Below are 16,932 nucleotides of genomic sequence, written 5' to 3' on the forward strand. Positions count from 1 at the left end.
GCTGCCCTACAGTGGCCCCTCCCCCCTATGGCCTCTCACATGGGCAGGGAAATGACCATACCCCTTGGATGCTCATGCAAACACTTCCATTGGCCTCACATTGACACACAGGCCATGAAATTTGACAACAAACCCTTGTATATTATGGGAGAAAGAACACTACCCTGTTGGCGCATGTAATGCCCAAGCATTGCAGGCACAGAAAAAATGTGCTACCCCCACCTTGTACTCTTGTAGAGTGCAGAAGATGCTCTCGCACGCTAGTGTATACGTAGCATTCTCTTGCCCTTTATCTTATTATGTTATGTACATTACTGCTAGACCCATATTCCAATGATAATTAGAGCTTTAATTTAGCTTTCTTGACAGTTTATATATATATATATATATATATATTTTTTTTTTTTTTCTTCCTTAAATAAAAATGAAAAACAAACAAGCAAAACATGAAAGATCGGTTTAACCAAATGGACAGTGAATCTAGTCTTAGTTTTTACAGGGTGGTTGCTGAGGTACTTCAAAGGAGAAGAGTTTATTTTAGAACTACATTATGTGTTCTCATAGACCTCAAAAAAGGAAAGGAAAAAATCCCTAGTCTCTTGGGGGAATTTACAACCTCCTTGACCTCTTTTGACCATTGGATGGTCCAGCTAAGGCATCTCCATCTTACAATCCGCCTTCAGGCTGGGGTGTTGATAGATGATGACTATCTTGCGCTTGGTTGTTTCTGTCCCCTTGAGCTGTTAACCAAAGCAAAAGGTTAAGCATTGTTCATCAATCCTGAGTCCCCTGACAATAACTTTTGAGAAAAAAACTCACATATTAAAGCATTGTAAATAACTAAATATGAATTCCATCGCTTTGAGAATCAAGCTCAAAATAAATATAAAAATCACACTTACATGAAATTGAGAGTTTTTAAAACCTGTCCATTTCTGATCTCTCAGACAAGAAGTAGGTCAATAGTTAGTAATCAGTGCGACCTAATGACCTCTTTGCCCGCCCCTTGTGGCCATGGGTCCTTATCTGGCCTAGTGTGCCCCCTCCCCCCCAACCCCCAACACCCAACACCCCCGAAAAAAAAAAAAAAAAAAAAAGAACGAACTTCCTCTCATATGCTTATCAAACCAACACAAACTTCTATCAAAGACACAGAAATGTGAAGAATCTCCTTGTAAAAAATATTTAACCAAATTATTTCTTTCTATCAGTTCCACTCCTACATTCTTACTACTGACAACACACACAAAGATCCTTGGAAAAATCAGTGATTAAATAACAGATATTAACTATAAACCCTAGAACCAGGTTAGATTCATTAAAATAATCAATTCTAGGTATTCTAAAAATAAGTTTTACAGTGGCAAAACAAAATGAGGCATTATGCACCATCTCCACCAAAAAAAAGTTGCCCGGTAAGAGAAAGTGCCTCAACAGCTCCAGAATTCTCTGTTCTCAAAACTCTTCAACTAATTTCTGCCTCTTTGACTTCTTGGGTGGATAATCCTCATTAATTACTCGACTACCATGAGCCTCCATTTCTCTTCCACTCTCCCTTTCTCTCTTTTTCTTGTTACTCCTGCATACACATACATCTAATGTATAAACCCTCACAAGACTAAAGCATGGTAAATTTGAATTTCACAGCTTTGAGAATCAAACTCCTACTCCAAACGAAAATAAAAATTACACTTGTAGGAAAATGAGAATTTTTAAAACCTGTCCATTTCTGAACTTTCATTCATATGTTTATCTAACCAACCAACACTTCCAGTATTAGCAGGAATCAGAGACCCGGAAATGTGAAGAATCTCCTCGTCAAAGCTACACAAGCAGAAATGCATATCTATCAAACACAGAAAAGTTATGGTAATCCTTCTTAACAGCATTAGAAGATAAGAACATTATAACTTAAACCACCATCCACCACCCCCCTCCCCACACCCCCCCCCAAAAAAAAGAAACCCTCAAGGCATGGGTTGACATAACTAAGACCATCAGCCACAGCACTCAGTGTTCCAAGGAACATATCATTAAATTGACATTCATTTCTCAAGAATTTTGATATTCACAAACCGGTTCGCAAAACCAAAGTCATCTCAAAATTCTCTTAAATACCAGTTCCACCAAGTGACCTTTAGCAAGAGCAGATCCAATCCATTCAATCAGGGTAACTTTTTACACTAACAAACTCAAATTTATCAAAGGGAGGAAGGATAATACTTAATGGTAATAGATACAAAACATCTGTACTTTTGAAATATAATATAAAAAAAAGAAAACGTCACCTCTTGATTAAGAAGCGTATCATGCTTCCGACCTTAATCACATGTCGCTTGTGAAGACTGCTTGCAAATACTTCCTCACCATGTTTCTAAAACAAAATGAAAATTAGCCATAGTTGTCCATTGAAATGGTAACATGAAAAATAGGACATAATATCATTGGAACTTTAACTATTGACGTAGTGATTAGGACAGTCTCACAATTTTATATCTAAACTCTCCACGAATATCTTCCTCTGCAATAGTTGCATATGAAAAACCAAGTACAATGACATGAATAGATTCTTTCCTCAGCTTCATGACCTTCCCTTCTGGAGTATTGGAAAATTGGCAATAATCAGCAATGTTAAAATGCAAGTAGATCATTAATTAAATAACCATTTTTTTACTTCAAAATGAGAAAACATTTAAAAGGAAAAAAGGAAATAACTATTTTTCTTTAAAAAAAAAAATTTGTCTTTTAATTTAACAGAAAATCTTACCAATCACACATACTGTGATTAAAAAATGTAACAAGCAGAATATTAAATACAGATAAATAGAAGACAGTAAAAATCTTTAATTTTGAAGCATAGAATGCAATCATGCATTATTAAACAGAAATTGTTTGTAGAATTTAAGAATAACAAGAGAGAAACCTGAAGACCAGGTTAACTACAGAAAATAAGGAGAACTTTATTTGTCTAGGATTTCCAATTGGCTAAAGAACCATTAACTTCATGCAATGAGTGACTGCTGACCAGAAGCAACATCTACTTCCAATCTGTGAAAGTTTATCAGTTAAGTGCTCAAACTACATGCTTAGGCTAAACAAAATGACTTCTTATCAAACCTACACCTGGTATCCAACAACTCAGCAGACTAGGGTTCAGAAAAATTCATCTGGAAGCTGTGGAAAAACACTTTAAAATGGCATGGCTTCATTTCCCAACAATGATTTCAGGAGTAGAGAAAAAAGAAAAGCATTTACTATTTTCCGATAAACAAATCTAATTTTGGTCCGAAGCAGAAACCTAAGGTTAACCTGTACAAAACCACACTATGCCAAAAATCCGGTATCAAGATATGTGGGTCCTATTCTTGAACTTAATTGACCATGCTAGTTTTGAACTAAATTGCCCTTGGCCGATTATATAGAGCCAGTAACAGATGATTTCTATCAACTTAAAAACAATTTTGGTAGCAGACTTCCTATTCTACATGATTTATTTCTCAAACATTAGACCCTTTCAAAATTCCTTCCGATGAACTCCTCTTTCTACTTGTCTTCAGAACGTTGTAGTCTCACATCTAAATATCCTCACCTCAACAGCATTCACCTATGGCAAAATAATAATAAGCTGAATGGCAACATTCTGCTTCTTCCTCATCATGTACAATATAAGATTATTTTGATCAATAACCATCAACCACATTGCACTCAAGAAGCATATTTCCACTTGAGCAACCAAACTCTAAATTCTGAGGGACAAATGCCTTCAATCTCTCCTTCCTTGCAAACCTCGGCGCAACGGTAAGGTTATTCCATTGAAACCTAGTGGCTGCAGGTTCGAGTCAGGTAACAGCTCTCCACGAGACAAGGGTTAGGCTGCGACATTATGACCCTCTCCTGACCCCGCAGTGGTGGGAGCTTCGTGCACTGGGTACATCCTTTTTATATTGGTTCCTTTCTGGTCATCAAACCTAAACAACCCTTTATATCAAGATAGGATTTTAAAAACCCTCATTTCATACATACATCCTTGCTGGACTCATTTAAATCTCCTTGGATGCAAGCTGTTACCTACCCATCTTAGACAATAATTATTGTTTAAAATAACTTGTGTTCCTTAAAGTCAAAGAACATGTCATATCTTGAAAATTTAAATAAATACTGCGTCAGAGATCTATCTCAGAGATAGTGACAATACATTGGGTTTTTTTTTTTTTTTGGGGGGGGGGGAGGATAGAAGACCACACTTTGAGTTTTCCCCTCCTTATATTTCTAAAAATCAATTAGATCTAACTATATTGATGACCCTATATAGTACAAAAAAAAACCTTCAAAAGTAGATGACACCTTTTACAAGCTAACAGCTCAGATTTAAAATATCAAAGCTTCTGGTATGCAACAACAACTACAAATCAAAATTTCTGAAATGGAGAAAAGAATACCATATGAATAAAATGATAGATGAATAATAAAAAAGAACAATAATACCATATCCATAACTTATGAAGGGTCATGTCACATGTACCTAACAGCATGTCTGGCTTCGGAGAAAAAAGTAAGAGTTTCGCCTTTACTTTGACTCCAAAATAAGGGGAAAGTCCAGGAAGAACCTTTGCACTTTCACTTTGAGCTAATATATCATAAACCAAAACAACTCCATCAAATGCTTCATTAAATCTGTTGAAGAAAACCAGCATACCTGGTCAGTGAATCCCAATATAGAACTTAGCATAAAATAATAGCAACAGAACTTATGAGTGAAATTAGCCAATGGAGTCCACCAACAAATCCAGAGCTTTCAATTCATATCACAATTTGGAGAAATAAAAAAAGTTTGAATCCAAAACCCAACAGTACAACTTTCAAGAGGCAGAACAATTCATTCATAGATCTGCAGAAATATGTAAACAATTGAAAATCATTGAGCATTTATTGCTCACACGTGGAAGTAGTGGATTCTTGAATGAAGGAATGGAAATTGGAGATTAGGGGGCATTGAGGAAGATTTAAGCGGATAATCCATCCTGCCAGCCCTCGTTGGGGCAGGCATGGTGTAGGCTTTGGCAGGTACAGGGCAGAGACAGGTTTGATCCATGAAATTTTAGCTTAGGGCAAGACTGTAAACTCCAATCTAATAGGAGTTTACACAAATAATGCCTTTTGTCCTGTGAGACTCTTCTAGTTTTCTTTTCTTTCTTTTTTTTCAAGAAAGGCGAAGGGCGGGAGAAATTGATAGATTTTTTAAATGTTTCGAGTTAAGAGATAAAATTAGGAACTCTTATTCCTCAGAATTCTCCTTCTGTCTACATCTGCTTTTGATTGGTCAGCTGAAGTTCTACATGACCCCACTCAGCCTCGATGAACAACACAAGGAAAATGAGAGCGGGGGACATAGGTTTTGTGTTTGACAATCATAGCAATTATTGATTTTAATTTTTCACACACAGAAAAGTTTGGGAAGCACCGGATTTGGAGGAAACCAAATTGGTCCAAGTGAGTTATGCAAAACCCACCATGTTGTCACTCCTACTTGATGTGTGACTGATTGAAGAGGGTTTTGAATCTTAAAGTACTGAGAATGGCAGACAAATTACGGTTTCAGAACATGGGTTATACATATAAGAACGAAAGGATGTCGAGGATCTAACGGGGGTTGATGCAAAAGCATGCCCTGAGACAAATCTTAGCTAGACTATGAGCTATTAAAAGGCTTTGTTTTGGTGTGCTTTTATGAGTGGAACTATTGCCCATGGTAGAACAAGTTTAACTTGGATTTGATTTTAAAACAATCCAATTTATCCGTAATTAATTATCTAAAAAGGACAGTCATGTGGTATGATTACTTGTTTAATTTAGTTAAACTTTAGGATTAATAAGGTCAATCAAAACTGTTTAGATAAGTCAGAAATCTTATCACAACATCTAAATAGGATCAAGTTGCCTTTTAAGACGGATGTAATCAGATGGAGTGTCTCAAGCCCCAAAAGTTTAACTCAATTAGGTAAGTAAAAGGGGGTCTTAGAAATGTAGATTATGTCTGTGTCTCTGTATGACATTTTAGCAACGGTCATGGCATGGCAATTTATATAATTGGAAGGGAAAAGCATGAAAGAGGGCAAAAAGAGGAGATAAACATGTTGCAATGGAGACCATTATATATAACACCATGGTTGTCATGGTGCCTAGGTGAACCAAGGTGGTCAAGGGATCAAAAACTAAGGCGACACAAACAAGGTGCCAAAAAAAAAGTGGCCAGGACACTTAGGAAACTCTCAAAGTTAACTCACAAGTGATCGAGCATACTATTGCTCACTCGACTAAATAAACTTTGAAAGTATAAGTTTAATAAGAAAAAATCATTTCAATATATCAATATAAATAATACAAATATGGAGTTGTTTCTGCCACAGAAACCAATCAATCAAATTAATACCACAATTGACAAACATAACACAGACCACTTCCCAAACCCCAACCCCGGTGTTTAATTTGAGTTGTGAACCACACACACAATCCATAATCTCCTTAAAAAAATATAACCACCCACTAAGGGGGAAAAAGCGAATAAAAACTATTATTAAGAGCATTGAAGTGGTTGGAGATGATTAATTGCAATGCAAGAGAATTCATGAAATCAATCAGCGATTTTTTTTTTTTAAAAGAACAAGGATGAGGTGATATCAAGAGATGTGGGAAGCAATAGAGATACATCAATTTTAAAGGTAACCGAAAAAAAAAAGAACAAGGTAACATCAAGAGGTGTGGGAAGCAAGAGAGAGATAACGTACTTAAAAAGCAGTGAACTTAGTTCACCACGAAGTGCTTGAGGAACCCTGTTTGCCTTCGACGGATGTATATAAACAACCAAATTTGCATCAGAAACTTTCAATCCATCCATTAGACTGCAAGTAAAATCACCTGTTCATGTAAGAACAAGAGCTGTCATCTAAAGAATAGTAAGAACACCCTATAAGTGATTAGCCTCATGCCAGCTGGCACAATGACACGAAACCCCAGACAATTGGTTAAAAAAGAAAAAGAAAATTGAATCCTGTGATTTTACCAATTGAGGCACATTAAAACTCCAAAGTTTGGCAAAAGATTTTTTACCAATCAAGGCAGATTCAAATTAGCCTCATGTAAGCTCAAGAAGTAGCAGATTCAAACTCCAAATTTTGTCGTAAGATTTTTCTTGTCAAAAGGACAAAACTCATATGAAGAAGGAACTTAAATAGAAACAGGACCCAGTTTACATGCATGTCTGTGTACGTACACGGTTGTGCCTTCAACCGTTGGATGGGGGTAGGCAGAAGTATAGTTGTCACGGCGCCAAGGCAAACCAAGGCATTGGAGGGCTGTCTAAACGCTTAGGCGAGAAGGCACCCGCCTTAAGGCGAATAAGGCGCCAAAAAAGGCGCTAATATTTTTTTTTAATATACTAATATATCTATAATATCTATTATAACTGTATAACAATGATATAATTAATTTTAAATTGCTTGTAAAAAATCAACACTTTAAGCTATATCAAAATACAAGAAGCACTACTTTAAGTAACATCATGGGAAAAAAATCCACACTTTAAGCAACATCAAGAGACAAGAATCAACATTCAACATGAAAGTCATATTGATATAACTAATGCACTCTATGGTTTTCTAAGTTTTAACTTTTAACAGTTGCAATTTTCTAAGTTCTAACTTGCAATTGTAACTGCATCTCCTGACTGTGGCCAGAGAAACTAAGTAACTAATGCACTAACATGAGAAGCAGCAGTAGCAGGGGAAAATAAATCGTACAGCAGCAGCCAGCAGCAAGGAGCAAGAAAAAAAAAAAAAGGGATTCATCACTAATCAGCGGATTCTGTCAATCTCTCTACAGCATCATGGTAAAAAAATAAAAAAATAAAATTAAAGCAGCCAGCGGCCAAAAAAAATTAAAGCAGCCAGCAGTCAAAGAAAAAAAAAAAATTAAAGCAGCCACATTATTGCACTAACAATCTAGCAGTCTACAACAGCAGAGCCAGATGCAATCAATTAATCATGCAATACAGTCTACCTACAGCAGCAGGGGGGGGAAAAAAAGGAGAAGCACTAGCAGCAGTGCTGCCAGCGCAGGAGAAGCAGAGAAGAAGAAGAAGAAGCATAGGAAGAACCGAAGCACAGGCCAATAAGAAGCAGACGCAGAACAGCAGAGGGGAAAAGAAAAAAAAATAAAAATAAAAAAGCACTAGCAGCAGGGCTGCCAGTGCAGACGAAGAATCAGAAGAAGAAGACGAAGCAGAGGAGGAAGAAGAGAGTCAGAAACGAGAAAGAAGGGAAGAAACGAGAAAGAAGAAGTTGTAGGAAGGAGAGTAAAAAAAAATCAATGGAGCATACCTGAAAGCCGAATGCCAAGTCCAACTTCTCAATCGTTACACGTCATTGAATCCAGCGCAAATTTCTTCGGACTTGGAGGCTGGACTGGAACACATAACCGAGAGAGAGAGATGGAATAGCCGAATAGGGCTCTCACGTTATATTTCCCACTTTTTTTTTTTAAGGAGTGATCCCATGCATCTCACATCACTTTAAATCCTGCACCACACCACTTTAAAACACTACAATTAGAATATACAAACAAATTATTTCAGTGGGGAAAAAGTACCCAAGGCGTATGCCTTTCCGACGCCTTACCACCTAAGGCGACCGCTTCCCACGCCTTACCACCTAAGGCGACTGCTTTCCTCACCTGCGAAACAGTGTCCATCGCTTAGCCCTTATAAAAATGCCTCGATGCCTTGACAACTATGGAGAGCAGTGCCACCAAGTTCTAGTGCCACATACCCAAGTATTGGAATCTAGCCTAGGATGAAGCCTCCCTGTCATGACCAGAGTTACCACACCTCTTTAGAACTGATGACCTTAATTGAAATTCAGAGCAAAGCTTCTAGGTTTCATCCACTCCACCGAAGTGATGCTTCAAGGCTGCATATTTGGATACCATTGAGGCATCAAATTCATACATCCCATCATCTGTATCCGACCAGAACATGGCCAGGTCTTCAATGAAGAAAATAATCTTCAAGAGAAATGGACAGAATGTGAATCCAGTGCATAATGCACTGGTTGCAGCCTCTGCTTGTAGAGCAAGCGCCAGGTTTATAGTCTAGGGATCAACTCCTGTCACATGCATCCCCCCTCCCCTTTCCTATCATCCCCCCCTCCCCTCTTGTGTGTGTGAGTAAAGTCCCCTTGGACAGTTCCTATAGGATGTAAAAAAAAAAGAGAAATGGACAGAATCAGCCCTCTGAAACAGGCCCGAGGGAGAACAGCGCCATCAAGCTCATCCAGCCCACCAACACGAAAGAGAAAACCAGAGAAATAGTTTTCAATGACATCATGGAGAGAGTTGACCCTGCTTGCCTCTCGCCATTTGAGATGCAACGCTTTCCCCTTGCTTCCCAGCAAAATCCTACCCAAAATGGTGGGACTTTGGAGACAAGCGGGTGGGAAAGACAATCGCCACACAAGAAACCCTCAATCGCAGAGGGTGCCAGACAAGAATCCCACCCCACATAACAAAACACATACACTTCACCTTGTTCATGGGAAAATAGTACAACCCTCTCGTCCTATTATTCACACCCCACCAAAATCCATGCAAACAAACAGACACTAGGGATTATCTGGTTAAGCAATTTTGGGTCTGTTTGGTAACGTTTCTATTGCAAAAAATGTATTTCTGAGTCATAAATATATATATATATATATTTTTTTTTATTTTTTTTTTTTTTTATTTCTGTTCAGTTGGAGTAATTCTGAAGGAAAGAAATGTGTTCGGTAACGCTGAGAAAATAAGTATTTCTGAATTAGAATAAATGCAAGTGCGCTTAGAATGCACATTAATACAAGTACTTCAAGTTCTATAAAATTAAATTAACGCAATACTTCACTAATAATTGTAAAACTGCCATCCTTTCTCTAATAAGTTCATTTTCCCTCGTAATATAAAACAACTATGCTAGCCACGAGTGATCTAAGTAGGATTTTCAAAGTAAACCGCCAATATTGGGGGGGAAACTTAAGGAAAAAAAAAAGCATTAGGAATAGGATTATAAACTATTTGAACATTCCAATATGTACATACCCCTAGATAGTATCAAGATTGGAAACGGGACACGATCTCTTGCGAAGAAAAACTGTTGAAATTTCCAATCTACATTTACTATTCTTTTAATGCATTTACTATTCACCCAAAAAATTTATATTATATATATATGAAATAGTGTTTAGGCTTTTGGGATGGTTTGTGAGAGGGTGCACAAGAATATGTTAGGAGAGAGCGCACATGGCTTTTTTTTGTGTGTTCTTGGTGCCTATGGTGGTCCTGTGGTGATCTCATGCTCCTACTGAAAATGATTGAAAAATAACTAAGTCGCACTAGTTTTGCTGGCTAGGAGAGTAGGAATTGTTATTAAATGGGCTGCGCAATTCTAGGACTAATCATAACCAGACTACATCAAATACACAGACAAATGCATTAGGAGGAGCAAGATTCATATTCTGTTCTGTACAAGTGATCAAAAATGCATCATCTGAGGTATGAGAGGTCGGGAACTCTTCTCGTGAGATTGATCCAAGGTGAAGGAGTAAACAGACTTGAGAAACCAACTAGCCAACTGCCAACTGGCCAGACCAACATCAAAAGCAGCCTATGCCCGCTTATCTTTCTTCTAGCTGGTACAATTGCAAAACTACAGATTTAAGCTTCCTTTGTTTTCTGGGCTTGCCCTCCACTTGCTTAATTGGTAGAAACCATTGTGATTAAATACGTATGTAATTGTTTTATTCTCTTCTTCTTTTTCTCCATGGAAGGAGCTCAAGAACTGTGTAGAGAGAAGAGAGAGAAACGATGGAGGAACTTGGAAGTCCCAATTGATGAGATTGGGGCTGCTCTAGTTCATTCATTATATTATATAGACTAAACATAACAAGTAACCTACTAGGAATAGGAAACCCAAAAAAAAAAAAGGGAAACAACACTAACTTGCTGATCTAACTTACCACAGTCCATAAGGACCAGACCAAGATACCCCTAGAAAAGAGAATCATGACTTGCGCAGAACAGCAAGCCATGATTCCTTTCTGGCTAAGGAATTGACTTCTAACAAACTGCAAATCCAGGTCATTGGTAAGTTTATTTATGTCTTTCCCTCTTCCGTATGCTTTCAGTAGTACTGCAAGAATCATTTTTTTGTCATATTAGACTAACAAGCAACCACTTCATAGATTTGGACAAGAATGGGTCTTGGCTGTTTTTCCATACAAAAAGTAACACATTATGGATGGAAAACCATACTCTTGAAAGCTCTATCTTTTATATGATGTTGCAGGATTATCCCAGCTAAATGGGCTGTTCCTCTTTTCAACTCTATACCAATAAGAAGTCACTTTATGTAGTTTGATCATAATGAAATTATGAGGCATCCAATTTATGAATTTTATTTGCAAAAAATTCTGTAAGAATTTAAGATGAATAAACTGATATTTCATGTTTTCTATCAATCGAAGGTGAAGGCTGCGGGGAGTCGTAGGAAACATGAATATTATATTAGAAAAAAATATATTAAAACATGTAGAAAACAAGCCTTAAGATGCATATAAAGCATAAGAGGTGATCTGTTTATGCTCAAATACAAATGCTTGTGGATGTAGGGATTCACTTTGTACTAATCTTTCCTTTCTCTGTTTCTTAATGATTCAAAAGTGCAGTGCAGGAAACAAACCAGGCCAACAATGAAGCTGTCATCACCCAACCCCCACTTCCTCCACCAAAAAGTGGCTATAAGTGGTGGCTCTTAATGGCACTCTACATATTCTTTGTTCTCACAGGCCAATCCATTGCAACTCTTCTAGGGCGACTCTATTTTAACAAAGGCGGAAATAGTAAGTGGATGCAAACAATTTTGTAACTGGAGACTTTCCATTTGTCCTCCTACTTCTAATCTACTTCTACTATAAACCTTCTATCCCAAACCATACCAATACTTCGAGCAAGAGGTCACCCACTATCATCACCCTTGTACTCCTTTTCATCTTCTTTTGTATATTCAGTGCTGGTAATAACTTGATGTAAGCATATGGGTTGTTATACCTCCCTGTCTCTACATATTCTCTTGCTTGTGCAACCCAATTGGCTTTTAATGCACTATTCTCCTATTTCATCAACTCCTTTAAGTTCACTCCTGTTCTGCTTAATTCAGTATCCCTCCTCATCACCTCTGCCTCACTCAATGCTCTCCATTCTGAGTTCAATGGAACAACAGGAGTTACAAAGGTATAATATGCCATCAGGTTTTTATGCACCTTAGGTGCATTTGCCCTGTTCTCCCTATTACTTTCACTTACCCAACTTTCACTTGAGAAAGTTCTAAAAAAAATAAAACAATTTCTGTCATATTGGAGATGCAAATCTACCCAGCAATAGCTGCAACATGTGTTTGCTTGGTGAGCCTTTTGACTAGTGGGGAATGGTGGAGTCTAACGGGAGAGATGGAGCACACATTGGAAGGTAACTTACGTAATGATCTTAGTTTGGACTGCTGTGGCATGGCAAGTTTTTACTGCGCACTGGGTTTAATATTTGAGGTGTCTTTACTCTTTAGCAATGTCATTACTACAGCATCTTTTCCCATTGTTCCAATCTTTGGTGTGATATTTTTTTCATGACAAAATGGATGGGGTGAAGTGGTTGCTTTGATTTTGGCTATCTGGGTTTTATTTCTTACATGCATCAAAACTATCCCAGAAATTAACCACGATTTCCCCCCCCCTAGGATTTCGCAAGACAGAAAAGTGAGAGGGAGCAGCGCGCGGGGGTTTTGGTGGTTCTGCTTCGAACAAAAAGAAGAAGAAATAGATAGAAAAGCAATAACGAGTGACAAACAGGGCAAAGAGAGAGAGAGACCTGCGATGGAGGAGGTAGCGTCTCAGCCTTGTTGAGGTTCCTTGCGAGTGTCTCAGCCTTGTTAGGGTTCCTTGCGAGGGAGGAAGGCGGAAGAGTCTGTATCAGTAAAAATTTCCTTTTGAAAAAAAAAAAAAACACAGAGAGAAAGAGAGAGTGAGAGAGTCGAACAGTCACCTGCGGGTAGAGTCGCCCTTCACCTGCGATCGATTTCCATACCAGAGTGGGAAGAAGACAAGGTTTGCGGGAGAAACAAACGGCCAAGGTTGGAGAGGTTTGGGAGAGGGTTGACGTTTAAGATGATCCAGATCCTCTACAATTCAGTGCAATTACTTGCAATTCCCCCTTAATAAAGAGCTATATTTCAATAAAGAGCTCCACAAACAATTGAAGAAATAGACGACAAACGATGAAGGATCACGACAGGGTTTTAAATTCAGAGAGAGTGAGACCTCGCCGGAGAGCAGCAGGAGAAGGTTCGGTAAGTCAGAAGGAAGCTTTAAATCCAAAGAGCGAGAGAGAGAGAGACCTCGCCGGAGAGCAGCGGCGACCTCTGCTATCTTTCTCCGCCGTATAACGAAAATCTCTCCCTAGCGACAACCTGGAGATGAGCGGGAGAAGGTTCAGCAAGGAAGCTTTAAATCCAAAGAGCGAGAGAGAGAGAGACCTCGCCGGAGAGCAGCGGCGACCTCTGCTATCTTTCTCTGCCGTATAACGAAAATCTCTCCCTCAGCGCGGTTTGGGTTTTAGGGCAGTCCAATTTTTTGAAATGGATGGGCATCGGGTTGGGTTTAGGAAAGGATCCAGATCCAGATCCAGATTACCTCTTTCTTCTCTCTATTAATCTTGGTCGTTCACATCAGCATGAACACGTGTCGATAGATTAAAGGGGAATTACAACTTAATCGCACTTGTCATGAATCGTAGAGGATCTGAATCCCGTTTAAGAGGGTTTTGGGTTTTTGGAGGTGTTTCATTCGTGAAAACATCATTTGCCATCGGTGCAGCCATGCAACGAGCATCCGATGGCTGAGACAACATTCGGGCACATGTCAATATCGTCTCAACCATCAGATACTCATTGCACCATCGCACTCGCGACAGATAATAATCGCTCATTTTATTAGGGAATAAGATTAATTTTGCAAGGGACAAGGTATCCAAAAATCGACGAAAGTCTTCAAGAACAAACGTCAAGGACGAGGTATTGTTACGACCCACTATGAAATACTACAAAAACATTTTAGTAGTAATAGAGTTGTGAACCTACATGCTTTCGATTTTACCTGAGCTTAACATGCTACCACCTAACATTAGGAAGTATGATCTAGAAGGAGGCCTAGGACGGAGTTGGAGACCATTATCTTTGGGGTCTTGGATATCTAACCAACGACTTTTTGCAGTCATGAAGGACAACATCAATGTATGGAGGAAAACAAAAATTAAAACCGGTGGATTATAACCCTAATAAACAAGGAAATTTTTATTATTTTCAGCAAATAAAAAAAGAAGAAGCCCAAACACCTAAAAAATGGCCCAAACTTAATTCAAGCCTACTTAAAACCAAATAAAACATGAACTAAAACTGAACCATGCAATCGATGCCGCTTTGATTCTTGTTTCTAGGAAGTTGCTCCAATTTGTTGTAATTCGGTTTCAATTTTCACATGTTTTCTCTTGAACCGAAACCAATTGACATCCTTAATGCTGGCCATCTCAAATAGAGACTTAATTGTAAAAGTTAAAGAGTGTTGTAAGCGATCAACTGCAAAATATATAGCGTTTCCATTGCATGCGGTGTAAAACTTCGTATTCTTTTTCAAATGCAACACCTCGTGTTTGGAGTTGAACTCAGCTATAAACACCAACCTTGTTGAGATATGCTTATTCTTTTCACCATTAAACCCTTTTACATAAATCATTTGAACATGAATAAATAAATTTGTCAAAAGAGGCAAAAAGGCTATTGTGTGGCCCAAGTAGAGAGAGTTTTTTGTGTGGGTGTCTCATTTTGCCATGTGGACAAATGATGTGGCTATTATAACCATTTGATATAGAAGTTGTGAGATTATAATCAAATATCTCCTATGCATCATCGTGTATACCTATTGGTCATTTTAAACTCATTCAACTCCTGAAATTTTCCATAGCTCGATTTTTTCGCTTGACAAATTCCATTTAGGCTAAAAGTTGATGAACAAGTGATCTTAAGAGTACCTATCTACAAAATTTGAACTACATCCAAATTATCATGTGGCATATAATGTGCCAATATAAAGTCCATCCTAGGTGGGCTGTGCAAGAACCAAGAGCTCAAAAAACAAAAAATTGTAAGAATGCGATGTTGTTATTTTGATACTAAATAAGGGTTCTTATACCAAGTATGGATATACACATAAGATGGAGATGGTCTAAGAGTGTTAGGTTCATCTATAAGCTCCTTTATTTGGGTCAAACACATTAATAAAGCGAAAAATGCATCCATACGCAATATAGATCTACAAATGGATATTGAAAATATGACATGATATAGTATGATGCTAGTTATGTGTTAATAAGATTCTAGATGCAGCTTTGATGCTATATTATGTAACTTCTATAACATCAAACTTCTTAAACAAAAATTAAGGACTCTACAGTTTTCCTAAATATTTACATCAAGATTAAACAATAATGCAAGGCTGTTATTTCGAATACTAAATGAGGGTTTTTACACCAATGATGGATGCACACATAAGATGGGGATGGTCTAAGAGGTTAGAGTTCATCTATAAGCTCCTTATTTAGGTGAACTACATTAAGTAGATGGGGTTAAAAAACAGAACCAAGGGACCATGCAATATATGTCTATATATGAATAATCAATATATGACCTACTTTAGTAAGATGCCTGTTATGTGTTAATATGTTTCTAGATTTTTGGGGGGGGGGGTTTGAAAAGTTCTAGATGAAGATTCAGTGCTGCATTAGATAACTTATATCATAACAAATTTATTAATAAAAAATTAAAGACCTCAAGGTTTCCTAAATCCTAACATCAAGGCCTTATTCGGTAAAAAAAAAAAAAAAAAAAAAAAAAAAAAAGTAAAAGAATAATAATTATAAAATAAAAAATGAATGAATAAATTAAAGCAACACGAACTTTCCATTGGGATGCTTGGTGGAAGTAAGGTGATAAAAAAAAAAAATAAAGGATTTGGTAATTTTACTTCACTTACTTCATATCTAGCCAGAGAAAACCCCAATGTAATTTTTATTGTTTCCGAGCAAAACACCCCGACCAGTGGTAGCATTTATTGAGCTTGATTTGACAAAAATTTGATATATTATTAAAAAATAAGACAAAGAAATGGCTTCCAAAGACTCAAATAGTACTTGATTAATCATCCTTAGTTTGGTGGTTAAGTCCCTATAGAAACTGGAGACTTGGGATTGAATCTTGCCTAATATGGAGAGGAGCCGTGAGGGAAAATTAACATCGTACCCAACAGAAAAATTACAATGTATCATACGTATATTTTTTAATGATTCATACTAGTTAGATCAAAATTCAATTGTATAAAACAAATTATATTCTCTTAAAAATTATAAGTTGATATAGTACCTTGTTCGGTATTAAAGAAAAAATAAATAAAAAATATCAATTCCAATGAAAAGGATTTCGCTAGTAAGTCAAATTAGAATATATATATATATATATATGCTTTAATTTGAAAATTGGCCCGTCAATGTTGACTTGTAAACCATAATTAAGCTTGGGAAATATGATATAAAAATTTAAAATATATTCATGTTTTGTGGACACCTCCACCTTATTAAGAAAAAGTAAAACAATTGTGATAGACATAGTGCGTTACATTGACTATATAATCAATCAATACATATTAAAATGCGGGGGGGAGGGGGGAGGGGGGGGGGAACTCATTTATGCGATCTAACACTGAGAGGCCTCTAGGCCCCACCTTTATCGTGCCACATGGATAGATGTCA

At 37.4% G+C, this 16,932-nt stretch overlaps 1 protein-coding gene across 10 annotated transcripts; it reads right to left on the reverse strand.

Annotated features, from left to right (window-relative positions):
- Nucleotides 1-454: 454 nt before the first annotated feature.
- On the reverse strand, nucleotides 455-13,433 carry LOC122058447 (DNA-directed RNA polymerase I subunit rpa43). Of its 10 annotated transcripts, none has more exons than XM_042621130.1 (10): nucleotides 13,120-13,433; nucleotides 12,946-13,015; nucleotides 8,673-8,727; nucleotides 8,376-8,573; nucleotides 6,786-6,915; nucleotides 4,523-4,674; nucleotides 2,487-2,596; nucleotides 2,289-2,374; nucleotides 1,720-1,824; nucleotides 1,161-1,579 (listed from the first exon to the last, which is right to left on the reverse strand). In XM_042621130.1, the coding sequence occupies exons 5-10, from the start codon at nucleotides 6,893-6,895 to the stop codon at nucleotides 1,456-1,458; spliced, it is 687 nt and encodes a 228-aa protein (XP_042477064.1). In that variant the 5' UTR covers nucleotides 6,896-6,915; nucleotides 8,376-8,573; nucleotides 8,673-8,727; nucleotides 12,946-13,015; nucleotides 13,120-13,433; the 3' UTR covers nucleotides 1,161-1,455. The 10 variants fall into 10 exon arrangements, with proteins under 10 accessions (XP_042477065.1, XP_042477071.1, XP_042477064.1 ...); XM_042621132.1 differs by having other exon boundaries at nucleotides 8,376-8,586; XM_042621134.1 differs by having other exon boundaries at nucleotides 12,946-13,041.
- Nucleotides 13,434-16,932: the final 3,499 nt, after the last annotated feature.

Source organism: Macadamia integrifolia, chromosome 12 (assembly GCF_013358625.1).
Source record: "Macadamia integrifolia cultivar HAES 741 chromosome 12, SCU_Mint_v3, whole genome shotgun sequence".
In the NCBI taxonomy this organism is placed as follows: Eukaryota; Viridiplantae; Streptophyta; class Magnoliopsida; order Proteales; family Proteaceae; genus Macadamia; species Macadamia integrifolia.